The sequence below is a fragment of the Polypterus senegalus genome, chromosome 1, assembly GCF_016835505.1.
Source record: "Polypterus senegalus isolate Bchr_013 chromosome 1, ASM1683550v1, whole genome shotgun sequence".
Taxonomy (NCBI): domain Eukaryota; kingdom Metazoa; phylum Chordata; class Cladistia; order Polypteriformes; family Polypteridae; genus Polypterus; species Polypterus senegalus.
In genome coordinates, this window is record NC_053154.1 from 56,087,582 (window position 1) to 56,113,085 (window position 25,504).

Sequence of the window (25,504 nt, forward strand, 5' to 3'; positions counted from 1 at the left end):
TCATTATGGATAGAGGATTTTAGAATAAATTCATGCAAAAAAAACATGCTTTAGCACGTCTCTGAGATAGGGTCAGAGGGTGCAGAAGCCATTGAGCTGTTTTGCTACGCTTCCAGACAGTCACTTTTCTTTTAGGGCTATTTCAGGAAGGGCATCCGGTGTAAAATTTTGCCAGATCAATTTGTGGAAAACAATACAGATTTCCGTACCGGATCAGTCGAGGACCAGGTTAACAATGGCCACCACCAGTACTGTTAGCCAACAGGGTGCTAGGCGACATTGGGCTACTGTTGGCCAAAGGAGAAGAAGAGGGGGAAGGCATGTCTGGAAGCAGGAGAAGAGGAGGAAGGTTAGGAAGGTTAGGAGAGTGGAAGTGAGGGTAGGAACTTTGAATGTTGGCAGTATGATTGGTAAAGGGGGAGAGTTAGCCAATATGATGGAGATAAGGAAGGTTGATATATTGTGTGTGCAAGAGACTAGATGGAGGAGGAAAAAAGCCTGGTGTATCGGATGTGGGTTCAAATTGCTCTTCCATGGTGTGGATAGGAGGAGAAATGGGGTAGGGGTTATCCTGAAGTAACAGTATGTCAAGAATGTTTTGGAGGTGAAAAGAGTGTTGGACAGAGTGTTGATTATGAAGCTGGAAACTGAAGGTGTGATGATGAATGTTATTAGTGCATATGCCCCACAAATTGGGTGTGCGGATGAAGTGAATTGGATGATGTGGTGGACAGAGTATCCAAAGGAGAGAGAGTGGTCATTTGAGTGGATTTCAATGGACATGTTGGTGAAGGGAAAAGAGAGGATGAGGAGGTGATGGGTAGGTATGGTGTCAAAGTGAGGAATGAAGAAAGTCAGATGGTAGTGGATTTTGAGAAAAGGATGGACATAGCTGTGGTAAAAATTTATTTTAAGAGGTGAGAGGAACACAGGTGGCTTATATCCTGTGTAGGAGGGTTAGTCTGAAGGGAATTAGAGACTACAACATGATGGCAAGGGAAAGCATAGTTAGGCAGCACAGGATTGTGGTCTGTAGGGTGACGTTGGAGAGCCAAGGATCAAATGGTGGAAGTTGAAAAAGGACGACTGTAAGGTGGAATTCAGGGAGGAGGTAAGACAGGCACTATTTGGCAGTGAACAGTTACAAGATCGCTGGGTAACTACATCAGAAGTGGTAAGGGAGACAGCTAGAAGGGTGCTTGTTGTGACATCTGGACAGAGGACAAAGAAACCTAGTGGTGAAATGGGGGAGTACAGGAGAACATGCAGACAAAGAGTTAGACAGGAATACAAGGAGATAAGGCGTAAGGTGAAGAGAGAGGTGGCGAAGGCTAAAGATAAGGCTTATGATGAGTTGTATGAGAGGTTGTACACTAAGGGGGGGAGAAAAGGACCGGTGGGCTAGACAGAGGGACAGAGCTGGGAAAGAAGAGCAGCAGGTTAGAGTGATAAAGGATAATGATGGAAACATACTCACAAGGTAGGAGATTGTGTTGAGCAGATGGAAAGAATTCTTTAAGAGGTTGATGAATCAAAAGAATGAGAGAGACAAAAGGTTGGAAGATGTGGAGATAGTGAACCAGGATGTGCAACAGATTAGCAAGGAGGAAGTAAGGACAACTATGAAGAGGATGAAGAATGAAAGGGCTGTAGGTCCAGATGGCATACTTGTGAAAGCATGGAGATGTTCAGGAGAGGTGGTAGTGGAGTTTTTAACCAGATTGTTTAATGCAATCTTGGAAAGTGAGAGAATTCCTAAGAAGAGAAGAACACTCTAGATGAGAACAGGCAATTGAGCCCAACAAAGCTCGCCAGTCCTATCCACTTAATTCTTCCAAGAAAACATCAAGTTAAGTTTTGAAAGTCCCAAACGTCTTAATGTCTACCACACTACTTGGTAGCTTATTCCAAGTGTCTATCGTTCTTTGTGTAAAGAAATACTTCCTAATGTTTGTGTGAAATTTACTCTTAACAAGTTTCCAACTGTGTCTCCATGTTCTTGATAAACTCATTTTAAAATAACAGTCTCGATCCACTGTACTAATTCCCTTCCTAATTTTATACACTTCGACCATGTCACCTCTTAATCTCCTTTTGCTTAAACTCTATATGACCAGCTCTTTTAATCTTTCCTCATAATTCAACCCCTGTAGCCTAGTCGCTTTTCTCTGGAGCTTTTCTAGCGCTGCTATGTCCTTTTTGTAGCCTGGAGACCAAAACTGCACACAGTACTCAATATTAGTCCTCACCAGTGCATTATAAAGGTTGAGCATAACCTCCTTGGACTTGTACTCCACACATCGTGCTATATATCCTAACATTCTGTTAGCCTTCTTAATGGATTCTGAACACTGTTGGGAAGTCGATAGCTTAAATCGATAGCCTAAATCCTTCTCATAAGGTGTACTCTCGATATTCCAACCACCCATTGTGCATTCAAACCTAACATTTTTACTTCCTATCTGTAACACTTTACATTTACTGACATTAAATTTCATCTGCCACAAATCTGCCCAAGCCTGTATGCTATCCAAGTCCTTCTGTAATGATATAACGGATTCCAAATTATCTGCTAATCCACCTATCTTGGTATCATCTGCAAACTTAACCAGCTTACTTATATTCCTATCTAAATCATTTATATATATTAAAAATAGCAGGCCCTAGCACTGACCCCTGTGGAACACCACACTTCACATCGGCCAGTTCTGATGAGGTTCCTCGCACCATCACCCTCTGCTTCCTGTGTCTGAGCCAATTCTGCACCCATCTAAAAACATCACCCTGAACCCTCACTTCTTTTAATTTGATGCCCAACCTCTCATGTGGCACCTTATCAAATGCTTTCTGAAAGTCCAGATAAATAATATCATAAGCTCCACTTTGATCGTATCCTTTGTTGCCTCCTCATAGAATTCCAACATGTTAGTAAAACATGACCTCCCTCTTCTGAACCCATGCTGACTGTTCAGAATAACTCCTGTCCTTGCCATGTGTTGCTCAATCTTATCCTTAATAATTCCTTCCATTAATTTTCCTGTGATGCATGTTAAGCTTACTGGCCTATAGTTGCTTGGATCTGCCCTGTCACCCTTTTTATATAATGGGATGATATTTGCCATTTTCCAGTCCTTTGGAATCTCTCCAGTGCACAGTGACTTCCTAAAAATATGTGTCAAGGGTTTATATATGTACTCACTAGCCTCCTTAAGAACACGAGGATAAATATTATCTGGGCCTGGTGATTTGTTTGATTTCATCTTATTTAATCTGAGCAGCACTTCTCCCTCTACAATTTCCAAATCCCTCAGTACCTCCTTAGTAGTCGTTTACCTCTGGGAGGTTATCCACTTGCTCACTTGTAAACACCTCAGAAAAATGTAAGTTTAGGGCATCTGCTATTTCATTGTCTGTATCTTTTAATTCCCCTTTACTATTCCTGATGAACTTGACCTCCTCCTTAACTGTTCTTTTACTACTAAAATACTGAAAGAATCTCTTGGGGTCTTCTTTCGCCTTATCTGCTATATTCCTCTCCAACTGTCTTTTAGCCTCCCTGATATCCTTCTTAATGGTTGCCCTCATGTTCTCATACGCTACGATTCACTTTGCAGTCATTAGTCTTATATGCCTTATAAAGCAGCGTTTTCTTTTGCAACTTCTTTTTTGAATCTTTATTAATCCACCGAGGAGTTTTTTAAGTTTCCTATTCATTCCAAATTTAGGTATGTATCTGTCCTGCATTACATGTAAAACATTTTTAAACCTGTTCCACTCCTCCTCGACTGTCTCCACATTTAAAAGCTTATCCCAGTCTATCCTACTTAGACTTTGTCCCTTCTGCTCAAAATTAGCCCTACCAAAGTTCAACTTAACAATTTTAGTCTTTGCATCTGTACTCTTACAAAATACTGAGAATTGTATTACATTATGGTCACTTGACCCTAGTGGTTCAATCACCTCTACACCCTCAATTCTATCCTGATTATTACAGAATACTAAATCCAGACAGGCTTCACCCCTTGTTGGTGCTTTAACATGCTGTGTTAAAAAACAGTCACTGATTACTTCTAAAAACTCCTGCTCTTGTGCTCCTCCATCTGCAAGGTTATCCCAGTTAATATTTGGATAATTAAAGTCCCCCATGACTATAATATCCCCTGTAAACTTGCCTTTTTGATATTACTAAAAAGATGTGTGTTGAAATTACTGTCTGAATTGGGTGGTCTATAACACACTCCTAAAATAAGACCTGTTTCCCTAATAATTGATGAGCCACAGCATGAACTTATAGACAAGATTAGTGGAAGCAAGGTTAAGAAGGGAGGTGGTAATTAGTGAGTTGCAATATGGTTTCATGCCAGGAGAGAGCACTACACATGTAATGTTTGCTCTGAGGGTGTTAACGGAGAAGTATAGAGATGGCAAAAGAAGTTGCATTCTGTCTTTGTGGGCCTAGAGTAAGCATATAACAAGGTGCCTAGAGGGGAATTGTGGTATTGTATAAGGAATTCGGGAGTGACAAACACTTATGTATAAGTGGTAGAGGACTTGTACAAGGGAAGTGTGACAGTGGTGAGGACTGCAGTACGAGTGAAGGATATGTTTAAGGTGGAGGTGGGATTGCATTGGCTCTGAGCCCTTTCCTATTTCTAATGGTAATGGACAGGTTGACAGAGGAGATTAGACATAGTCCAGATGGACTATTATATTTGCGAATGACATTGTGAACTGTAATGAGAGTATGCAGCAGGTTGAGGAGACCCTGGAGATGTGCTATACAGAGGAGAGGAATGAAAGTCAGTAGGACAAAGCTAGAATACATGCATATGGATATATAACACTGATCCCTGCGAGCTGGTAGTACAGCACCATTAGCCAAGTGCCTACCTAAGATCTCAAAACATGTCTTAAAGGAGTCCGCCTCGCATCAGAAAACACAGGAGATCCTGTGAAACATAAGTACGAAAGATGTATAATTAATTACAAGGCTTTTCCTTCTTCTTGGTTGAAGAAAAAAGTATGAAGCATCTGCACAGCTACATGTGAAACAAAAAATAATTTCCTGCTGTGCTGGTGCTATGATTTCAAACAATGGAATGAGCCGGGCCCATACTGACACTTCGTGACATGGCCAAAATGTACACCAAGAGTGGAGCTCCATGAGTACAAAGATCTATGTTTTATTTACCTATTACTAGTTTGTGGCCATTTTTTGTATTTTGTTTGTGGTTATTGTATTGTTTGTCCTTTTTGTTGTTTGAGGCATGGTGGCACACTGGTAAGCACTGCTGTCTCGCAGCTCAAATCAAATTTTTGGCCATACTCATCAGTCCAGCACAGTTGGCAGATGCTTCCTTAGCTTACACCAACTCTTAAATTGACATTGCATCATTATAATCCACTCAAAGTCAGTTCAATTTCTCTTTATCTATTGACTGCAATACATTATGAACAGTTTGGAGATGTTCTTGAGAATCTCCGTGAGCAAACTCTTCAGGGTTCATTCATCATCATTAACCAATAACTGCAGGTAATGCTTTTTAAGAATCAGATCCCTTAATTGTTTGTTTGTTTGTTTGTTTTTTCTTAACCGGTGGCTAAAATAATAATGAGATGCAAAGCAAGTCGACAGTTTTGGAAACGTCTGTTGTGGCAGAACGAGAATACTAACAGGCCACAGAATTAAATAACAGCCAGCTTCATTAACAGCCAGAAATGACTTCTAGTTAACAAATTGGATGGAGCAAAAATGGTGTTTGACACCAAAGAGTTAGCTGCTTATTTGTTGTCTTACTTTGTAGTTCATTATTGTTTGGATGCTGGATAAAGAAAAAAAGAAACAATTCAGGGTTCTGACTCTTGAGTCACTTAAAACTAATAGAACATACTTTTTTCCACATGCAGGACCAATTGGTTAACAAGAAGGTGGATGGAATGAAAACCTGCAGCCACTGCAGCACTCCAGGATGTGAGCTTGAAACTCCTGTTCTATATAATAAGCACCAGATTTCACAATGGCTCTCATTCTCATCTAGATAAACTGCAATTTGCACTAGTTTAATAGGACAAAGTTAGTGTATCTTAAACATGTATGCTGTTCAAGTTGCACCATTCTTGTAGCTCTACATTTATAAACATGCCAGCATTTAGATGTCATCTTTTGTCCTACCTAAACCAGTTTTTAAGGTTGTGGGGAGTTGGAGCCTGGCCTCGGACTGGTGCAGGGTGCAGGGCACACTCACTGAAGCCATCACCCTGCCACTTTGAAGAACTCCAACCTGTCTAGGTCCTGAGCCCAGTTTCCTGGAGCTGAGAGGAAGCAGCACCAGCCAACAGTGTAAACAGATGTGAATATTGCTTTTATTTAGGGAATAGAGGTTTGTGTGAGAAAGACAGAGGATTCTCTTCACTATTCATACTTTTTCACATATGAAATTTCATGCATCTTTCCTCCAACTCTTATCTCTTGTGTCTGGCCACAGAAGGGACAGAAATCTGTTTGCCTCATTCTCTGAACTTATAACCAACTCTCTACCTAAAGGGCATACCACCAAATCAGCTAGTCTTATTTGCAAAGTATTAAGCTTGAGCATAATGGTTAATGGATAAAATGAATAATGGCACTGGAAAGGGGCTGTTGCTTGGCACGTTTAAAACGTAATTGGGGAATATTTATTTAAGAAGTGTACACATATAACACTGACAGATTTTTTATTGGCATTCTTTGAATAAATGACTCTTCACACCCCTCACCAGTGTATAACCAAAAATGGGCCATTTGTTTGCCTCAAAAATCAATTTTAATTTTAACAGTCTATAAATCTGACTGTCCTTAGCTGTCATTACTCACATGCCCAAACTCACATGCTGTAAAGTCCTTATTTCTACTTAAAGCTCCTGCTTCCTGGAATGAATGATATTAACAGGAAGATTCCACAAGGCCCCTAAACATCACGACCCCATCATTAACACTTTCAACACCAGTTCTTTGCAGTGTTTGCGGACACTCCTGTCTCACCTAACCTGACAACATCTCAGATAAAGGAAAGGCAGGTTGCTTTACCTGTAACAGTTATTGCGGAACTTGTTGTATGATGACAAGGTAATTAGTCCACCCCAGGCTGCAGACAGGGAGAAGAAAATTTGAGTCGCTGCATCCTTCCACACCTAGTGACAAAGCACAACTTTAGAATTCTGAGCATTGTGGTGTGCTGTGTATAGAATAGGGTATCATTCTGGAGGTACCTCACAGTTCATCTTTTATAAGCAGAATGCACCTTCCCCTTGTTCTACACACACTTTAATACAACTTCACTTATATTTCATAAGAGTAACACAACTCAAAAGCTGAAAGTTGTAAAAATGAAATATAGGGTCGATCACTAAAGTAATCCAACCTGAAAAGTTCTCCTTGAAAATTCAGTGGCAGTCATGAGATATACTTGACAAAAATTCATTTATTCACGTTTAATTTGTTAACACTCACTTATAACCCCTGGACATTGTAAGCTCCTTTGCATGTCTTAAGACTGTGCTTTCATGCATGGATGCACAAGTAATTTTAAGAACAGGATGAAAATGTTCCTAGGGATCTAACTATTCTGCATGCAAATTAAAATGCCAAGAGCCCTTAAAAGATTTCTCAGCTGGATCCACGGCTTAGTAGTATATGATGATTTATTAATACATTAAAACACATCAGACAAACTCATAAACACCATATATTAATCTAATATATGAACCTACATTATGATACTCAGTATTTAAATGGCTGGTAGCCTGTGGAAACTACAGTCAGCATATTTTAATGTGAGAACATTCAAGATTAATCATATGGAAGATACACAGCATTTTCACTATTCAAAGATAAGCACATTAAAGAAATGAAAAATATTTTTCAAGATGTGTTTCAAGGCAGTATCCATATTTAAACAGACACTAGATATAAAAGTGTGCGCGTATCATGCAGATAGTTTTTTATAAATACATTGAATTAAAATATTCACAATAATGTTACTGAGAAATGAGCACAATTTACATTAGGTGTGAAAAATCAGCATTACCTTTGCATCATTAAGTTTCTCCCATTTTGGTGTAATAAAATACAAAATCCCATCGCCTGCTCCAGGAAGAGTAACTCCTCTGATTAATAGAATGATCAACACCACGTAGGGGAATGTAGCAGTGAAATACACAACCTACAGACAAAGGGCATTTAATCAAAATGAAGACCAATACACAAGGTTCCAAAGTGTGAAGAAACAGAAGATTTTATCTGCATAGAGGACAGGATATCCACTCATAGAGAAAGACATTTCTTTTATCCCACTAGAGGGAGACAGAGAGACTACAGAGAGAAGACTGGGGGACATTTCTTGGCATAGAAAAGTGTAAAACAGTGTTTTATATCATTATTTACGTGTTCGTTTAATAATGTCGATAAATATTAATATTATTGCAATAAATAAAATGTCAAAAACTAATTTTGAAAATTGAAATTTTAGAATAGAATTTTTTCTTAGGTTAATGTTAAAAAGAGAATTTGCGATGAAAAAATAATTATTTATATGTATGTGTGTGTATATATATATATATATATATATATGTTGCAGGTATAATTAACAGATATAAGAGATAATAAGGCACACTTCGCATGTATACACATTATTTCAAGGATATGTGTGCAGTGTACTTAAATTGAAAGAAAAAAGTCTTACTTTCCCTGAAGATTTAATTCCCTTTGCCAGGGATGCATAGACAATAACCCATGCCAAAAACAGACACAGCGCTAATGGCCACCTGATGTCACCTGGATATTCAATTCCTTTGGAGATATGCAGCACATTGTATCTGAAAGAAGGGTCAAAAAGCATTAGCACATGATCGCCCAGTGGCTTTGAAACTGAAATACACATCCATTCATTTTCTTTGGTCAAGGTCACAAGTAGCTGGAGCCTAAGCCAGCAGCACCATCTCAAGACATCAGGCCTTAGTAGGACACTGTCATGAATCACTCAGATTCACCTGATTTAAATTTCTCAAGCATTTAACAGAATATGGATGCCACTCTCACAAACAAAAAAAAGTTTTTGTAGCGAGAAGCTATATTTGTATCATTACATTAAATACCACATCATGCCGACCTACTGAAATATTTTCCCTTTAAAGCTAAAGAATCCATAGTTCCATAATCTCTAACTGTACAATCCCCATTCTGCACTGTACGCATCTGATGCTACCTTCACAATCTCTAAAAACTCTAATAAAGGTTTAGTCCATGCTGTATTTTTAGTCAGCTGTTCAGGTAGGATTTCCCAATAAGTAATGAAGTACCCAGCAAAAACATTTAGTGTGAAGAAGCCAGTTTTGGCAAGCCAGACCTTTCTAAAGAGATTTGCCAGTACATTTTCTGCCTCATTCCGCCAGTCCTTTATAATAGCCTATGACTTTTATGACAAGTGGCCTATGCATTCTGTACATGCTAATGGATTTTTTTGCTGGCTTTACAGTTTTCACATATAGTGTTTCTCAGCCCCATTACATTTTGTTCTCCTTGAAACTGGAACTCTTAGTGAAATTGTGAATACTGAAGTCCAGGTCTGCTCTGCATCAGCAATTATGCAGGCTTTTTGGAAGGACAGCAAGACAAAGAGGAACTTTGATAATAGTTTTTTGGTATTTTGCATTGTTACAAGGTTAGTTGACATTGAGCATAGAATAGTAAAATGCTGCGTATGAATTACATTATAAATAATGTCAGTCTTGTTCGGAGGTACTTTATATAAAGCCAATTTAATCAAGCCCCCACAAAACTATACAAATATTATGTGAAAAACAACAATGCTCAGGAAAGATAATATTGTCCCCTTAAAGTGTTTTGGATTTTTCAACAAAGCACTGCCTTTCCTTTAATTACCGTACATACTGCGGCAAATTTTGTCCCCTCCTCTGCTGTATAGCACACTGATAACTGAATGCCGCTGTGTTTGAAGATACAAGTAACTTTTACGCTAATGTATTTGATGCAGAGCACAGATAGGCAGCCTTGTTACTGGATGGTTGTGATGGATTCTGGTGTTTGCTTCTGGCAGTTTATTAATTGAGAACCAATGCTGCAATGAAAGTAATTTATAATCAAATGGTTACCTGAAGCCTTTATTCAGTGTGGCTATCAAAACAAGAATACAATTCCTAATCACAGACATTTCTTAGTACTGGAGCACCAGCAGGTTTAGGTGACTTGGAGAACGCAAGTGAACTGGCAGTCTTTGCCACAACACCACTCTGACTTTACAATAACTTGCAACAGCTCCTTGTCTATACCATCTACCTGTCAGAAATACTGTACATACAAAATTCAGAAAAGGTTAATTTTATTTTATCAAATATTTTGTTGTGACTTAGTCCCGCTTACATTATTATTTTTACTGATGATTTCTAAAAACAAAAGAAAAATAATAAAAACATCAAGGAATACTAAATCACTTTAATCGAAATCAGTCCTGGACCCAAAACGAAATACTGTATTAAGGGGGCATCTGATATACTAGGGAGGACATAATGTATATTAAAGTCTCAAAAAATCCACCCTTGATGTGATAACTGAGGAGGGCTTAACCTAGCTAAATGTCCCCCTAGAGCTGGGCCTGCATGGTCCAAACCACTCCACTTTGTTGATTACCTCATTCAAAAGTAAACTTTACACTGATAAGGAACGCTGAGCTTAATGCTAATAAATTAATAAATTAATGCTTCATTAACAACAAGAGCCAACATTTAATCAAGAATTGCTAAATTGGAACCACTAATCTTGAGGGGTCTCTGGGATTAAGATTTGGAATTACAGATCTGTTTAATCACTTCATTTTTAATTTCTTGGTGCTGGAACTGAAAATGACCCATGAGAAGGGCACAGATTCTGAAGTCCGAGACGCTTACACCAACCACTGGGTTTCCTGATCTGTCTCACAAATGAGTTTATCAGCGAATACGCCGTGTAAAGAAAAGTTAGTAATCGGTCAGGCGGGAGCTACAGAAGAGTGAACAGTGCGCCCTGACAGCGGACCCCCGCTCACACACGCATACATACACCCCCACTCACAGTCACCGATCTCTCGGACCAGCGAGCTTTTTGGATCTGTCAGCAAAATCCTGTTACTGTGAAACGAGCCCTGTAACCTTCTTATACTCTAAAGGTCTTTCTGGCTATGAATTAAACTGTGGGAAACTGTCAATCGAAAAGAATAAACTAAAAAACTGTAAATGTCACGACGATGACAGACTTGAAAGATTCACCGGGGCAGAACAGTTAAAGACACGGAAACGCAGGGCAGCGGACAAAGATGAATGAAAGCACCAAGGGGTTGCCAACAAAAAAATTTCTAACGAAACGGGAGAGGGGCATTTGACGTTTAGAACAATACCAGCATGTTGAACAAAAATATTAACATGAAGATCTGTGACAAGAAAAGAAAAAAGAACTACCAGTTGATTGCGTTATCGTATGTCGCTAATTCAATCAGACATAATGCATCTCCACTAAATGCGCTTAAGACGAAAATGCGGATGAAAAGCGAAAGCACGCTAATTTGCTGTATTGGTGACAAATACAAAATAAGTTAAGGCAACAAACAAAGGAAAAACCGTCTCAGCGATTTATCATGCTTATAACGGCGCTTACAACACCTTCAGTATGTGTGTGATTTGTGTTGGACATCTTGTGCTAGGAAATAATCGAAATCCTACCTGCACTTCTTCAGACAGGAAATGTGCGGTCGTCCTTTGTCTGTTACAATGGGGAAGGATTTTGAATAAACGTTAAACCTTTAATCGATTGTAGATCAACGGTACATTCCTACACTGGTTCATTCTCACTTACTCGTTTTATTAAGTTTTTCTAAATGACTTTTGCCACATTCGGAGATGGTTCTTACTTTGTAACCCTATAATGTGCTTCAGAGATCCGCAACCTTGAAGGGCATTAAGCTGATTCGATAATGGATGGAAAGTGAGTCTTTCTAATGTCACCATTTGGACGGGTTCTCTAGCCGGGTATTTCGCGTGTTTCATGTTTTCAAACTTCAAAACCCGCGTGAAATCTTTCTACGTGTTTATGACAAAATGGGAGGTTAACCAAAGACCGACTCGGGTAAATCCAGTGCAGTTGTGTATGGACAACAGTGACACATAGATAGATAGATAGATAGATAGATAGATAGATAGATAGATAGATAGATAGATAGATAGATAGATAGATAGATAGATAGATATCCCAACAGTTAGTCATAAATTCGAATATGCGTAAAATCACGGTCTTTATTTAGCTGCACAAAATAAAGATTTGGCTGGTGGAGACAATGACTCAACAACACTAACGAAATAACAAAATTAGTTATTAGAATACTTCATTTTATCTGTGAAAATCAGATATTAAAGGAATTATTCTTACTTGAAATATTCTTCGCTGGGACTGACGTAAGTTTTATTTCCAGAGGTAACGGAGGCGAGCTTGGTCAGATTACCGGCGGCATTGGCAGACATACAAAAAGTAGTGTTCCTCACAGAAGTAATGTTTTTATCTCGCAAAAGGCAGGAATCTGTAGAGGGAAAACAAAGGTACAAGAAATCCAGTCTCTTTTGAACGTGACAAAGCTTCTTTTTTTTGGCTAATTGGCATAGAGACCCCTCCACCCCACCGCAGGACAAAATAGCTCTTCTTAAAATAAAATAGACGCTGTTACCTTCTACTTAACATTAGAAGGCTTGTTACATTAGTTTGGATAACTATGATACAGTATATTACAAAATATAAAATTTGAACTGTAGTAAAAACAGTAAACGAACGTTATATTGACAAGTTACACTGGAAAGTGTAAATATAGGAAAACTGTTTTGATATGAACTGGTGATTTTGTTGGGAAACTTCCATTAATTGTCATTTTTTGTGTTTCAGAAAGTCACATTTTACCATCGATTTACGCTAAATATTACCCACTCTCAGGAACTAATAAAGGTTTTTCAAGTATATTTGTATCAATTCTCGGCTTGATAAGTAAGCGCATGCATTAGCTTTACACAATGTCTGAGAGGTTTCATTTATCCACACGGAAATGTTTTTATTGTACTCACGTACTTGTAACGGTTTTTTTTATCTACAATGGTGATTAATTTAGCGTCCGAATGTCGACGTATTGTAATGTACACCGGGCACCGGGTACATGGAATGTAAGTTGTCTTCCTCTTGTGACAGCCATCGTGCAGAGGGTAGTTTTAGGGAGCAGTGCCTAAATGGGTTTAGAGGGCATCCCCTGGTGTTGGGCTAAAAATTAAAACACACATACACTTAATGAAAAAAATCGAGTCACCTCAAATTGATGTCGTTCAGACCTTAACTGTTTTTGAAAAGGCACAGTATTTAACAAAACACGCTTCTGGAAAAACGGAAAGTTAACTTTTTATCTTGAAAACTTTTACAAAAGTATATATATACCCTTCAAGCAAGATCTATCCCGAGCTGCGACACTGCCTCTGCCAATGCCTGGATAGACACACCAGGAGGATTGAGTTCATAACGAAAGTCGAGGCAAATCCAAAGGTCAAAAAAAAAATAACACGTATGGGCGGACTTGTTATTACCATGCATAGATAATTATGTGGAAATTATTTCCAAAGTGGAAATAACGAAAACACGAGTATCCGTACCAGGTAAGTATGCGAACCAAACAAATGCTCACTGAGATCCATCTGTCCATTTTCAAAGTCACTTTATTTAGTAATAAGATCGTTCGTAGCCGTAACATTTTTTCGTGAAGTTGACCACAATGCACGGACCAGCTGTGGGCGGGTTCATCGGAGGGCAACATACACAAACACACCTGGCCGCAGGTCTAAGTCTTCTGCCAGTGGGGGGTCCTGGAGGAAACCTGAGAAGCAAATGGAAATCGTGCTGAGACATGGGGAGAACGTGCAAAAGCTGCACAGCCTCTCGATCTGCTATCGCACTGTTATTATCGGGTTTTCTTACTATTATTATTATTATTATTATTATTATTATTATTATTATTATTATTATTATTAAATTCAAATGCTGTCTTAGTTAATTAGGGTTCTTCCTCCAGCTTTCGTTCAGGAGGTAGGGCAACAATCCAAATGGATACAGTACATATAAGATTTGCATTATTAGTAGTACTTGTGTACACGTGACTATTAGGCGCTCTTTGCTAAAATGTTCTTCATTTTAATTTTTGTCTTAAGATATTTCTCCTATGTTTATACCTCAGCAACTTCACATGAAGCTCACAATTTACACAACGCCTTTGTTGCAAAACTCTAAAATAAAGGTGCCAAAGTGGTTCTTCAGAGCAATGCTATTTATGATGATCATTTTAGTTCCTAAAATAGCCATCCATGCACACGAAGGTCCTGCTAAGAAGCTTTATCGACATTAGTCAGGTCTGTAACAGGTTCCATTAAAACTCATGAACAGATAGTGATAACAGATAATGACAGATTTGTGAAACACTATGGGGTTCATGATTTTAAGGGGCGGAAGACCCTTAACCTGTAATTGCTCCAGGGGCGCTGTAGAATGGCTGACCCTGACCCTAAGGGGTATGCGAAAAGTAACAAATTCCTAATACAAGAAATTGTATAAGGCGAAATGAAGAACAAAAAAAAAAACGGATGTTCCTGATTTGTTCGTTTCCGTAGGTAGCCTATGCATTAACTGATTCTGTTTTGTCCAGGTATTACAAAGCTTTTGATATCCGAAATAAACAATTTCATATGTATAGAACCCTTCTCAGATTGAAACGGTTCCTTGTTATGCAATGGTTAACCAAGGAACCACACTACCCAGTAAAGCGCCATTTTGGATCCGGTATTTTTAAGATTGTACATGCGAGCAAAACATTCACGACGTTTTTAGTTTATTGGTTATATTTGTATCTGCTTTTTTTATTAGAGAACAACAGAACCATATTGTTACAAATACACAGAAAAAAAGTACACATTGTATGCAAAAGTCACGGCCACATCAAGACGATCAAGTATTGCTGGACTGACGCAATAAATACAGCAAGGGCCGATTATAATATCGCAGTCTTTCAAGGAAACTGGGCATCGATTAAAAAAATGGTAGAAAAAAAAATGATTGTGTAGGAATCTGCGCATTGTTTGTTGAGATAAAGGCCGAGTGCATTTAGGTGAGTACCTGAGAACAACTGCTTAATGACACCCGGAGATTTGGGCCATGCCTGAGCAGCACTTCGATCTGTGAGCAGTTAGCAGGTCACGACTGCTTGGCCACTTCTGACTCCGGAATGCTTCTGGTGCGATTTCTTCCGTTTTTGGTTTATTTAGTTCGATGGGCTTTCGTCCGCCACTGAATTTCTATTGTAATCGACACCGTATAAAATAAATGCTGGCAGTATAGTACTGTGAAACATTTTAAAATGCATAATTTTAACTATATTTATGCAATGATTCGATTTTATCGATATGAATGCTTTTGATTTGTTCCTTTGTTATTTTTTAAAAAGGGATTTGTATGTGTTCTGCAAACATGAAGATGGGAGTAGCGGAAAGATAACTTTACAAAGTCAAGTTCGTTGCGAACACTTGTAAATAAAATGAAATAAACATAAATATCAGTATAGTTACACCACATTTTATGTACGCAAGAAAAGGCAGGTGAACAGTAACAAGATAAAGCAATACTCCTTTAATAAAATCAGAAGAAAATTAAACTAAAGTGTTCATTCTTCATTAAACATATTTTATTACCACCTATTTAATCGCTCTCATTTGTTCTGCCAGAGAAACGTGCTGATTTTCAATACAGTAACCTCATTTTTGACGATGAAGTTATTTTACCTTGAAAAAGAAAAGCCTTGGAAAATGCAAAGTATGAAACATGTTATGGCTTCTTCCAAATGAGCAGATCTTTAAGCAGACAATCGATAAATTGTCAAAGTGGGAGATAAAGAAAGTGGCCGTTTTGCTAAATGGCTCCATTATACCTATTAGTAAAAAGTCACAATTTTAACATTGGTGATATATTATTTGTATATTTGAAACGCCAGTGTCTGAGATTTTCGAGTTACGTTGTAATAAGGTATTAACTACCCTTTTTCTAAACACTGTACGGTTTTTCTTTTTACCTGGAGCGGGACCACAGGCAGGGAACGAGCGCTGCAAGTAAAATTTAAAAAATTAATAAACAAACAAATAAATAAGCCAGGCTGCGGCAGTTATTAACAAATATATACTGCACATACTTCCCTTTCGTATGAGAGGAATTCATTTAAGAAGACGCATGGAGTTGAATATATGGACATACAGAGCAGGCTTTCCCAATATGGACGAATTAACGTAAAGTGCGAGTCCACTCCCGTCTCTGGCCTGAGCTGAAAAGGGTGAAGGATTGGGCATCAGTGCGCTCAGAGGCAGAGCCCGTCCTTGTACCTTCACAAATAGCCTCTTTTTGATAATGCTTCTTTCGATTATCAGTGTCTATCTGTACAAATGAATGTGTATATTATTAATGCATTGCCAGAACAGAGGGTATTGTCATTTTCCATTTGAAAGTTTGAACTTGAATTTTAATAGAGTACGAAACAGTCATCCCTGCATTCCACAGCACTTTCCTATAATGAACAGAATCCCAAGGCTCTCTGCAAGTACACAGTTATAGGTCAGTGGCTTCCATATACATATTTTACTTCTGTGTCACAGACAGTTTAATTGCTTTGCTCAAGGTCACGCAGTGAGTCAGAGTGGGAGGACTGAACTAGACATCTTATGGTTTACAACCCATCGCTTTAGTCATTAGGCCACAATATGATATTTATTGATTATCGAATCCAAGTGGAGGTCAGAATCTTATAAGCGTTCGTTCTTAAAACCCCCGATTAACCATAATTCATTTAAAACAATGAGTTTCCGTGGATACATTGTGATAGTGACCAGTGATTAACAGTTTTAGCAAACAAAGACATGCGAACTTGACTGAATATGTCTTTGAATTGTAATGTAATTCTTTTCGATTATAAAAATGGAATGTTGCTATAGTCGACTTCTGCGCTTGTGCTGGCTGAATGGTAGAAGACTGAGATCGTAGGTTCAGATCCCCCAAAGCACCCACCCACACACACATTTAGCACCATATGAACCTTATCTAGTCTCGTAATCATTTTGTGCTTAGAATTGAGAAATGTGTGGCTGCGTATAATGGCGCTGCTAACGGTTCTGGTACAGCCAACCAAGAAGGATTCGCCATCAATGACGCACGCACTTTCTAGTCGTGTCTTTGGGGGTTTCCTCTCGGTACTCTGGATTTTCTTTCGCACCTCCAAAGACATGCAGGTTAGACTGATGGGCGATTCCGAACTTACTCTGCATGAGTGTGAAGCTCTCTTAAAAATACTGCTTCTGGAATGAAAGTGACTGGGTTGTGTGGTATCTCCTAGAATCATTGCTTGGTAAAAAAAAACAAAAAAAAAAACGTTTCATTTTGAGAAGGGTTCTGTTCATATAAAACTGGGTCTTTGAGTTTGAAATGGTTCATATATGTGGGCAAAACGGGACTCTTTATGTATACTAATAGTCTGCCTTGCAGGATACAGGTCAAGAACACCTGAACTTAGCCTGTGTTGTTGTGTTTTAAAGTCTTTTATCATCTATTTAAGTAAATAAACAAATGTTCGTTCTGGAACCTTTATGAGAATGATTCTTTAAGAAACCAAAAATAGTTCCCTTTTGGCATCACTCTGAAGAACCACCTTGGCACCTTTACTTTTAATGGTATGGATGAAGACATACGTCTGTGTGTGTGCCCTGCGTACGCTCCTCGGGTACATGAATGTCATATAATGGCGTGTATTATTTTACGTAGCGAATACCTAAGAAAAACACAGTTTAGTGACGTAAAATCTTTTTTTAAAAGAATCATCATCTTGAAGCAAAGCTGTAACAATGCATTGTTTAACAATCCTGAGATAAAAATTGGATTTTTCAATTTTAATTAAATTCACATCAGTGTATAATTTATTCGGTGCGCTTACAATATAATACAAATAAAATATGGCTAAAAGTCCCACAACAAAACACAAAAACGTAACGTTAAAACCCAACAAGAAAAACAGCATGTAGTATACAACTAAAAGTACACACACACACATACATACATGTCTCCTTCTGAAAGTGAGCACTCTGCAGGCAATGGTAACTTTTGTTGAACGCAAAAGGTATGAACAATAACCTTTTGAGAATTAATTTAGCTCTGTTTGCTACTGCTAAAGGGTATACATTACTGAACACTACTGACTGAAGGTTGAAGCAAAATGATTGACGGTAATTATAGAAATGTTCAGAAGCACGAGAGCACATAACCCCGGGCGTAGAGTGGATACATTTGGCGAAAAAAATTTACCCCAAAGATGTTGAGAGTATTTTTTTTAACTGTAGACCGGTGGTTTTCTTTTAATAAATCCAGCGTATCTAGCGTCTTAATCAAGCACATGGAGCGATTTCAGTAAATTTTAAAGGGAAAGTAAAACCTTAAGAACGTAAAGCGTAAGGTTCTGCAACGAATTCTTATCTAGAACAAGACGGCACGGCATCGTTCCTGATCTAGGAAAGAAAGGGGAGCAGTTGACCCTTCAGGGGATAGCGAGGCAGTCTCGGGGCAGCGTTTTAAAACGGCCAGAATTACAATTTAAACATGGTCTAAGCTGTTCTGTTATTACACGTTACCGTTATCAAGTACAAATTAAGTATGAAACGTGCATTCCAAGAGTAAATGTCAGATGATATCACTGAAGAAAAAACATCTAAAACAACCTCGGATGAGGGCAGGTCGGGCTTAACACTGTCTGGAATTAGGCTGGAAAATAGAAAGGAAAGAGTAACCAACTTATTTATTTATTTATTTTCGGTATTAACTCAAAGTGGGTAGGGAAGAAAACGGGTTTTTTACATTGACATTTTTGCAAGCTTGCCACAAACCCCACGCATCAGCCCGAATTTGACTCGCCCTGATGAGTCTTTGCCCATTTCAGAAAAAAACATGCACGCTCTCGAACCTCTGACCTAGTAATCTGAGAGCTGCTTTGGCAGTGAGGAGAGATGGGCCTCCTATCGTCGATCCACCTTATCGGAAACTTACCTAATAAAAGCATGCGCCTGTCTTTGCAATCCTGTGTGTTCCACGGATTTCCACACTCGGCCCAGGGCAGTGTGGACCTCAAGGAAGCAAATAGATAATACAAGGTCCAACACATTATAATATTGTAGTATATGGCTATTAAAACGGAGATGATGAGCATGGCAATTCCGCATCCTGTAGAGAAAAAGTGCAAAGATGGTTGGAAAGATTCATTTGCAGACCAAGACTGCAGCATTCGCGCATTCTTACAATTTTGAACAATTTACCTCCATTCTGAGTAGCACAGGCAAGACTGTTCGGTCTTTTACATGACTTCTCTAAATAGCAATATCTAAAATAATTAAATCATTTAATTGGGTGATTTTACCTCTTCCTGCCTATTCGACCGTTTGAACATTTTTGTCGGGTGATGCGATTAATCGAGTAAAATTGAAACCAGTCACCCGGCCCTTATCGCATCTGCTAAACCGAATTCTGAGCCGCGGGGGGCAGCAGACTATCCTGGCAATCTTACTCGCAAGACAAGAAACCTGCATCGGCCGATAATATCGCATTTTACAATTTTTAGATGAAAAAATAAGAATCAATTATATAATCATATAATCAACACTGCAATTATTAACACTCTGCATTGCGACAATTAAATCACAGATGTGTGAAGAAGGCATCAAAAGTCAAAGACATTTAAACAATTTTATTAAGTTGAAAAAAAAATCTTTTTTTATTTTTTCAAAACATATGTTTCAAAGTTTGTTATTACTAAATATCAAAGGAAATACCTGTCTGCTATATGTATTTACCTTGAAGCGCAGGAATGGCTTTCCAGACGGACACGGGTCCCTGACTAGCAAACTGTCCTAAAGATACCTCCAAGAAGAAAATGGGAATTCCAGCAAGAGCCAGCATGATCAGGTAAGGGATTAAAAACGCACCTGGGGAAAGAAAGAAGCAGCCTCAGTTACTTTAGGATATGGAGCAGTGCAAAAGTACTTTTTCACCTCTCAACTCTGATTTTTTTTTTTTGCTTTATCTTTGTTTTCTTTACCCGCCTTTCTTCACTGGATCGCGGGAAGATGAACGTCAATGGGATCAATGGAAAGTTACAACAGTTGTGCTTAAAGACGACAAAAGCATTTAATACCCCTCAACGGGGATTTTCTTCATCAAGAGTGTAATACTAATTGAAAAATGCATTTATTGCACTTAATAATTCGGTTTTTATTTCGATGGAATACATGAACATACTAATACAGGTTAACAGTTATTGAAATGTCACGTATATGTTTGCAGAAATAGCCGTCTTATTTATAGTGTGATCAAACGTCCACGTCATTTACCTAAATGAGGGAATTCTGTAATATGTATACTGCAATCAGATATCTAACTACTTTCTAGAGTGATCTTTAAAAATAAGTACAATATAAATGCATGTTTTTATTCACAGTATATATATATATTTGCAGGTTGTGAATTTGAACGCTACATGCACATGTAGAATACACATTTCAACGGAAAGCTTCAGCAGTTTCAATAAGGGTGCAGTCGTGCCTGTTTACCTCCTCCGTTCTGAAATGCCAGGTAAGGAAATCTCCACACATTTCCCAAACCTACGGCGTACCCAACCATAGACAAGATGAAATCCATCTTATTTGACCAGTTTCCTCTGGCTTTATTTTCATCTCCCTCTTCTTCATCATCCTCCTACAGCAAAATAATAATAACAAGATCAATAATAATAAATTAACCAGTAAATTAAAATCCTAACATATTTTGCGCTACGCTGCCAGCTACACGAAACGGACATACAATCAAAGCTCACTGCTTGATCTAAAATAAGTGATTCTGTGTTTCAAGAAGATTCTCAAAAATTAACATGAACGTAAACAAAGCAACGAAAACATACGGTGGTCATCAGAAGTGACCATGATACCATACGTACGTTACATGTAGAATCAGATTCCTGCGATTTCAATCGGTTTCTGGGCCACTTTGTTCGAAGGTTTTGTTACATTAATTACCGACTCATTTCTCTGGGGAGTCTTAGTATATCTCCCTCAGCTTCGGTGTTGTCAATCAGTCCATAGCCCGACATGACGGCAAAGGCAGACTTGCCAAACAGGAACTTTTACATGTGTGATTCTTTAAATTCATAATGGCATAATCGCTTATGAATTTCAGAAAAATCTGATTGTGTCGTTTACATTTAGGATGAATGGAATTTTGGGTGGCAGGGGTGTCTTCAACATGAAAACGCATTGCAATCAGACATTGGAAAATATGAGATGATGCGGCTCGATAGGTACTTTTGATTTCACTATTTAAATATTCGATTGCTGTTCCAATAAATGTAGAATTTTAGATTTTATAATATGTCCAGTGAAGAAAAACTTATAACTTCTCCAAAAACATCTAGCGTAATATCTAACACTTTTCTTATATTTTAATTAAATAAATCATCAAATCTGTATAGGCTCAAAATGATATATTGCATGTGAACAGTAGCAATAATAATAATAATAATAATGCTTCCCAAAAATGCAGAACGAGATATTCCCCAGATAACTAAGTAATTAATGACAAAATGTTTAGTGTCTTTGCTGCTAGAAAGTTCTATATAATGAATGCATGAATCTGTATCATATAACCTCGCATCGCCTGTATGTTTTGTTCATAATGAAACCGCTGTCTGGCAGTTTGGACCTTCCTGCGGTGGAACAATGAAGTGTATCCACTTACCCCAGCGACAGTGCCAGGCATAACAGACGTGTTGCCATCTGTGCCCAATACCACAGTCGTCGAGCTCATGGTTGTCCAGTTGCCTGTGGCATTATTTTGCTCCATTGTGCTTTTATTTAGAGTTTGATTAGTTACAGCTTCAGTGCATTGGGAAGACATCAATTTGCTGTGTACAGCTGTAGAAGCATCCTTTTGGACTGTGTGCTCAAAAGTATCCTTGAGTGTGGCAGAAGTGTCTTGCACTGGATGGGAATTCTGTATCGTCCCAGGTATTCTGGTCGCTTCAGCTTCACCTATTTTGGCTTCTGGTTGGGAAAAAGTTTTTCTCTCTATAGACGGAGATGTAGAAACCCTGGGAGGTTGTGGCTGCTGCTGTGTCAGGACGTCGGAAGGTAGGTTTTGGTCTTGTTCCGTTTTTTTAATTGTAACTCCCACCGCGCCTTCACACTGACTTCCACAAGTGAAACTTGCTGGGCTGATAACGGTTTGTTTGGTCATTTCCCTCTGTTCAGAAAAGTCCTAAAAATAAATGTAAAAATTAATACAATGAAGAAAAGGACAGAGGCATTCAACATGCACCGTGCATCCGATAGCAATGTTCAGCACATTGTTTTCCTTTTCACGGAAAACGACATCAATGAAATGCAGACATTGAATACCGAGTTTTCCAGTCGCCGGGCTTCCCCTTTTGCATAATCTTTTAAGACCCGAGTACGTTTGCGTTCATCTTTTCTCAGCCTGTACGCTGCACTTTTTTTTTTACTTCTTAGTCGATCTGCTTAGTTTTCAGCTCACGATCTACACAATGCCTGGCTTTCCACTTTACCATTACAGAAAGATTCTTTAATTTTACGCCCCATTTCCTCCCTGTCATTCACTAAAGCACATATACTGATTTTATAGGCAATAGACAAGCTGCTGTGCTATGTGCAAGCTAAACACAAAATCTCTTCCCGCAGGATGTGTAATCTTTTTTATCATAAAATAAATTATTATACATTTGTTGTAATTATGAGCAATGAACATTATTGACATGTGCTCCAAAATTATAAAAAATACTTTCATTTTTATTTTTCAAATAAGTAAAAAAATGATTCAGTGTCATGGAAAATTAAAACATATAATAATAACAAAACATGTACCTAATGTTTAAAAATTAAGTGAAAATTATAGTCTTATATGCTCGCATTACTCTATTACAAATACATTCGCTGCACCTTTCACCATCAGTTATTTCAATTAGAAATGATACATTTAAGAAATCCAAGAAACTGATACTGGAAAACAAGCCGAAAAGTAAAATTAAATTAAAAGAATGAATACTTAAAGATATTGCACAAAAACATTGGTACAAGAATTCAATAAATAAAGCAAAACATAACAATGTAACTTGCAAAGCCAAGAAAGAGAACTTCGAAGCAAAGTGGCAAGTAAAATTCCATGCCTGTAGTTCAGCACCTTGGTCAGTTACCACGCTTCTGTAGTTCAGATGTTGCATCAAACTATATTTTCCAATGAGAAATGACAAGATAAAAAAAGAACCGACTTCTTTCAGATCAAAATCACTAATGTAAACCGCAGTAATAAATGGGTGAGCAAAAACATGCTTACCATTTTTTCCCGAGCAAACAGAAAGAGGAAAGGCAGGAAAAGAGCCAGAAAGGCAATAGATAAGACTGGATTTAGTTCTGGTAAGAGCAAAGCTTTCTATACCTCCGTGGGAAAGATTGGGTTTGCGTCAGTGCATAGCAAGGTGCCCTTCGCCTGACATTTTCTTGATAATAAGAGTTTGATAAATCATTAGCCTTGGATTCAGATTTTTAAAGGGGCAACAAGCGCAAGCGCTGGCTGGCTGTCACTCATCTTGGTAGAGCTTGCGTGTGTGGAGTGACTCATTGGAAGCTGATTAATAAGGTAGTCTTCAGGGAATGACCATAGACTTTTAGTATTCTTTATTCAAAGTTTTTAAAACGCATCCTTGTCGAGATATTTTGAAAAAAGTAGTTGCTCTTAACAAGTGAAGAGTTTTAAAGGGAATGCCAATTGTTTTGAATGAAATAATTAAAAAAAATTGTAGAATAACTTTAGAAATAATTATTGTAATGAAGCGAATAACTTAACATGCCAAGAAAAAGTTTGGAGGCATGTCGCTGGATAGAGAAAATAAAAATCTGAAAATAAATGATTCTACAGACAGGAGACAATATTACATACAACGTAACTAAAGAATAAGAATATAAGATTAGTAGGACATGAGTTTAATAGGATTATACTTTTATTTATCAAACATCTTATTTTCTTTTTCGATATAAGATGAGGGAAGAGATACCGTATTTGAACAATAGTTATGATGTTACTTTGAATACAAATATTTTTAGGAGGACGTGCAATTTTCACATTTCAGTGATATAATATCTCTTTCTTAAGATAATATATAGTCCCACTGATGAACGTTCCACAGTTGTTAATCTTAGCTTTGGGAATATTTTTATATCCTTTGTACGCCAACGCAGTCCATAACTAACTCAATATTTATATATATATATATATATATATATATATATATATATATATATATATATATATATATATATATATATATATATATATATATATACTCATTCTTTATAATCACGTAAAGTTCGTTTATTGTTACAATTGACGTCACGTTGCCACTATTCATCCAGCTATATTAAGAAAATCAGTCGGAGGATCTAAACTGTAACTCCAAAGTACGCATTCAGTATACTGTGCCAACTCGGAAGTGCCGTTGTAGTTTATTTTTAGCAAAACCTGGACTGCTGAATTGCACAGAAAAGCGTCATGTTCACGTACTGTATGGTGTGGAACGTCCTCGAGAATACTTATACAGTGGACTGCATCTACTGTGTACGCAGATACAGTAGATAGATAGATAGATAGATAGATAGATAGATAGATAGATAGATAGATAGATAGATAGATAGATAGATAGATAGATAGATAGAAGTTGTAGGTTCTCCCTTGCCCTCGTAGGTGAACCCCTACATCGAGAAGATTTAGCCGTGTCATTACGTGGGGTACACTAAGTTGGCCCGTGAGAATGTGCGATTGTCCCCGGCCCATGTCCTGCTGTCCCAGTTTTGATCCAGCTATATGTTTTCCTGATTTACCCCAAATTTCAATAGGGACACGTTCCTCCTTTATGCTGTATTCAGCATTGTTTACCTCGCGCTCTTTTGTGTTTAGTTCGTTATTTCAAGAAGCTCATTGCCTTTCACTGGGTGACTACCGTTGAACAGAAAGGCTAGCCATAAATCTGCACCGTCCGCTGATCAGCCATTCTAAAATAAATTAACAAGCCACTCTAGTCTTAATTACTTTGTCAAAGATGAAGAATAGTAATTGATTTTTGGTCTCCATTACTTTGCTTTGAACTGATAATAATAGAACCAGCTAAGAGCCCTTCGGTACATCTGTACTGCAGATGTTTTAGAACACTTATAACTGAGGCGATATACGAAGCAGCCACATTTTGCGTTGAGAAGACTCTCCTGCATAAAGGGAAAATGGATTCAGTTTCTTTATCAATGTTTGGTTTCTCTCAATACGCATAATGTA

The 25,504-nt window shown here is 38.0% G+C and overlaps 1 protein-coding gene across 4 annotated transcripts in view; it reads right to left on the bottom strand.

Moving 5' to 3' along the window:
- slc6a5 (solute carrier family 6 member 5) overlaps positions 1-23,694 on the bottom strand; it is an 89,715-nt gene extending 66,021 nt beyond the window's left edge. The window contains exons 1-9 of one of the 4 annotated variants that reach the window (XM_039749238.1): positions 23,516-23,694; positions 21,905-22,423; positions 20,725-20,869; positions 19,969-20,100; positions 19,169-19,342; positions 12,452-12,599; positions 8,721-8,853; positions 8,067-8,201; positions 7,067-7,170 (exon numbers count right to left, since the gene is read on the bottom strand). In XM_039749238.1, coding sequence (XP_039605172.1) covers positions 7,067-7,170; positions 8,067-8,201; positions 8,721-8,853; positions 12,452-12,599; positions 19,169-19,342; positions 19,969-20,100; positions 20,725-20,869; positions 21,905-22,423; positions 23,516-23,518 — 1,493 coding nt within the window. In that variant the 5' untranslated portion in view covers positions 23,519-23,694. Of the gene's footprint in view, positions 1-7,066; positions 7,171-8,066; positions 8,202-8,720; positions 8,854-12,451; positions 12,600-19,168; positions 19,343-19,968; positions 20,101-20,724; positions 20,870-21,904; positions 22,424-22,563; positions 22,658-23,348; positions 23,412-23,515 lie in introns of those variants that run through there. The other 3 variants (XM_039749230.1, XM_039749254.1, XM_039749245.1) reach the window with 3 other exon arrangements.
- Between the last annotated feature and the right edge of the window lie 1,810 nt (positions 23,695-25,504).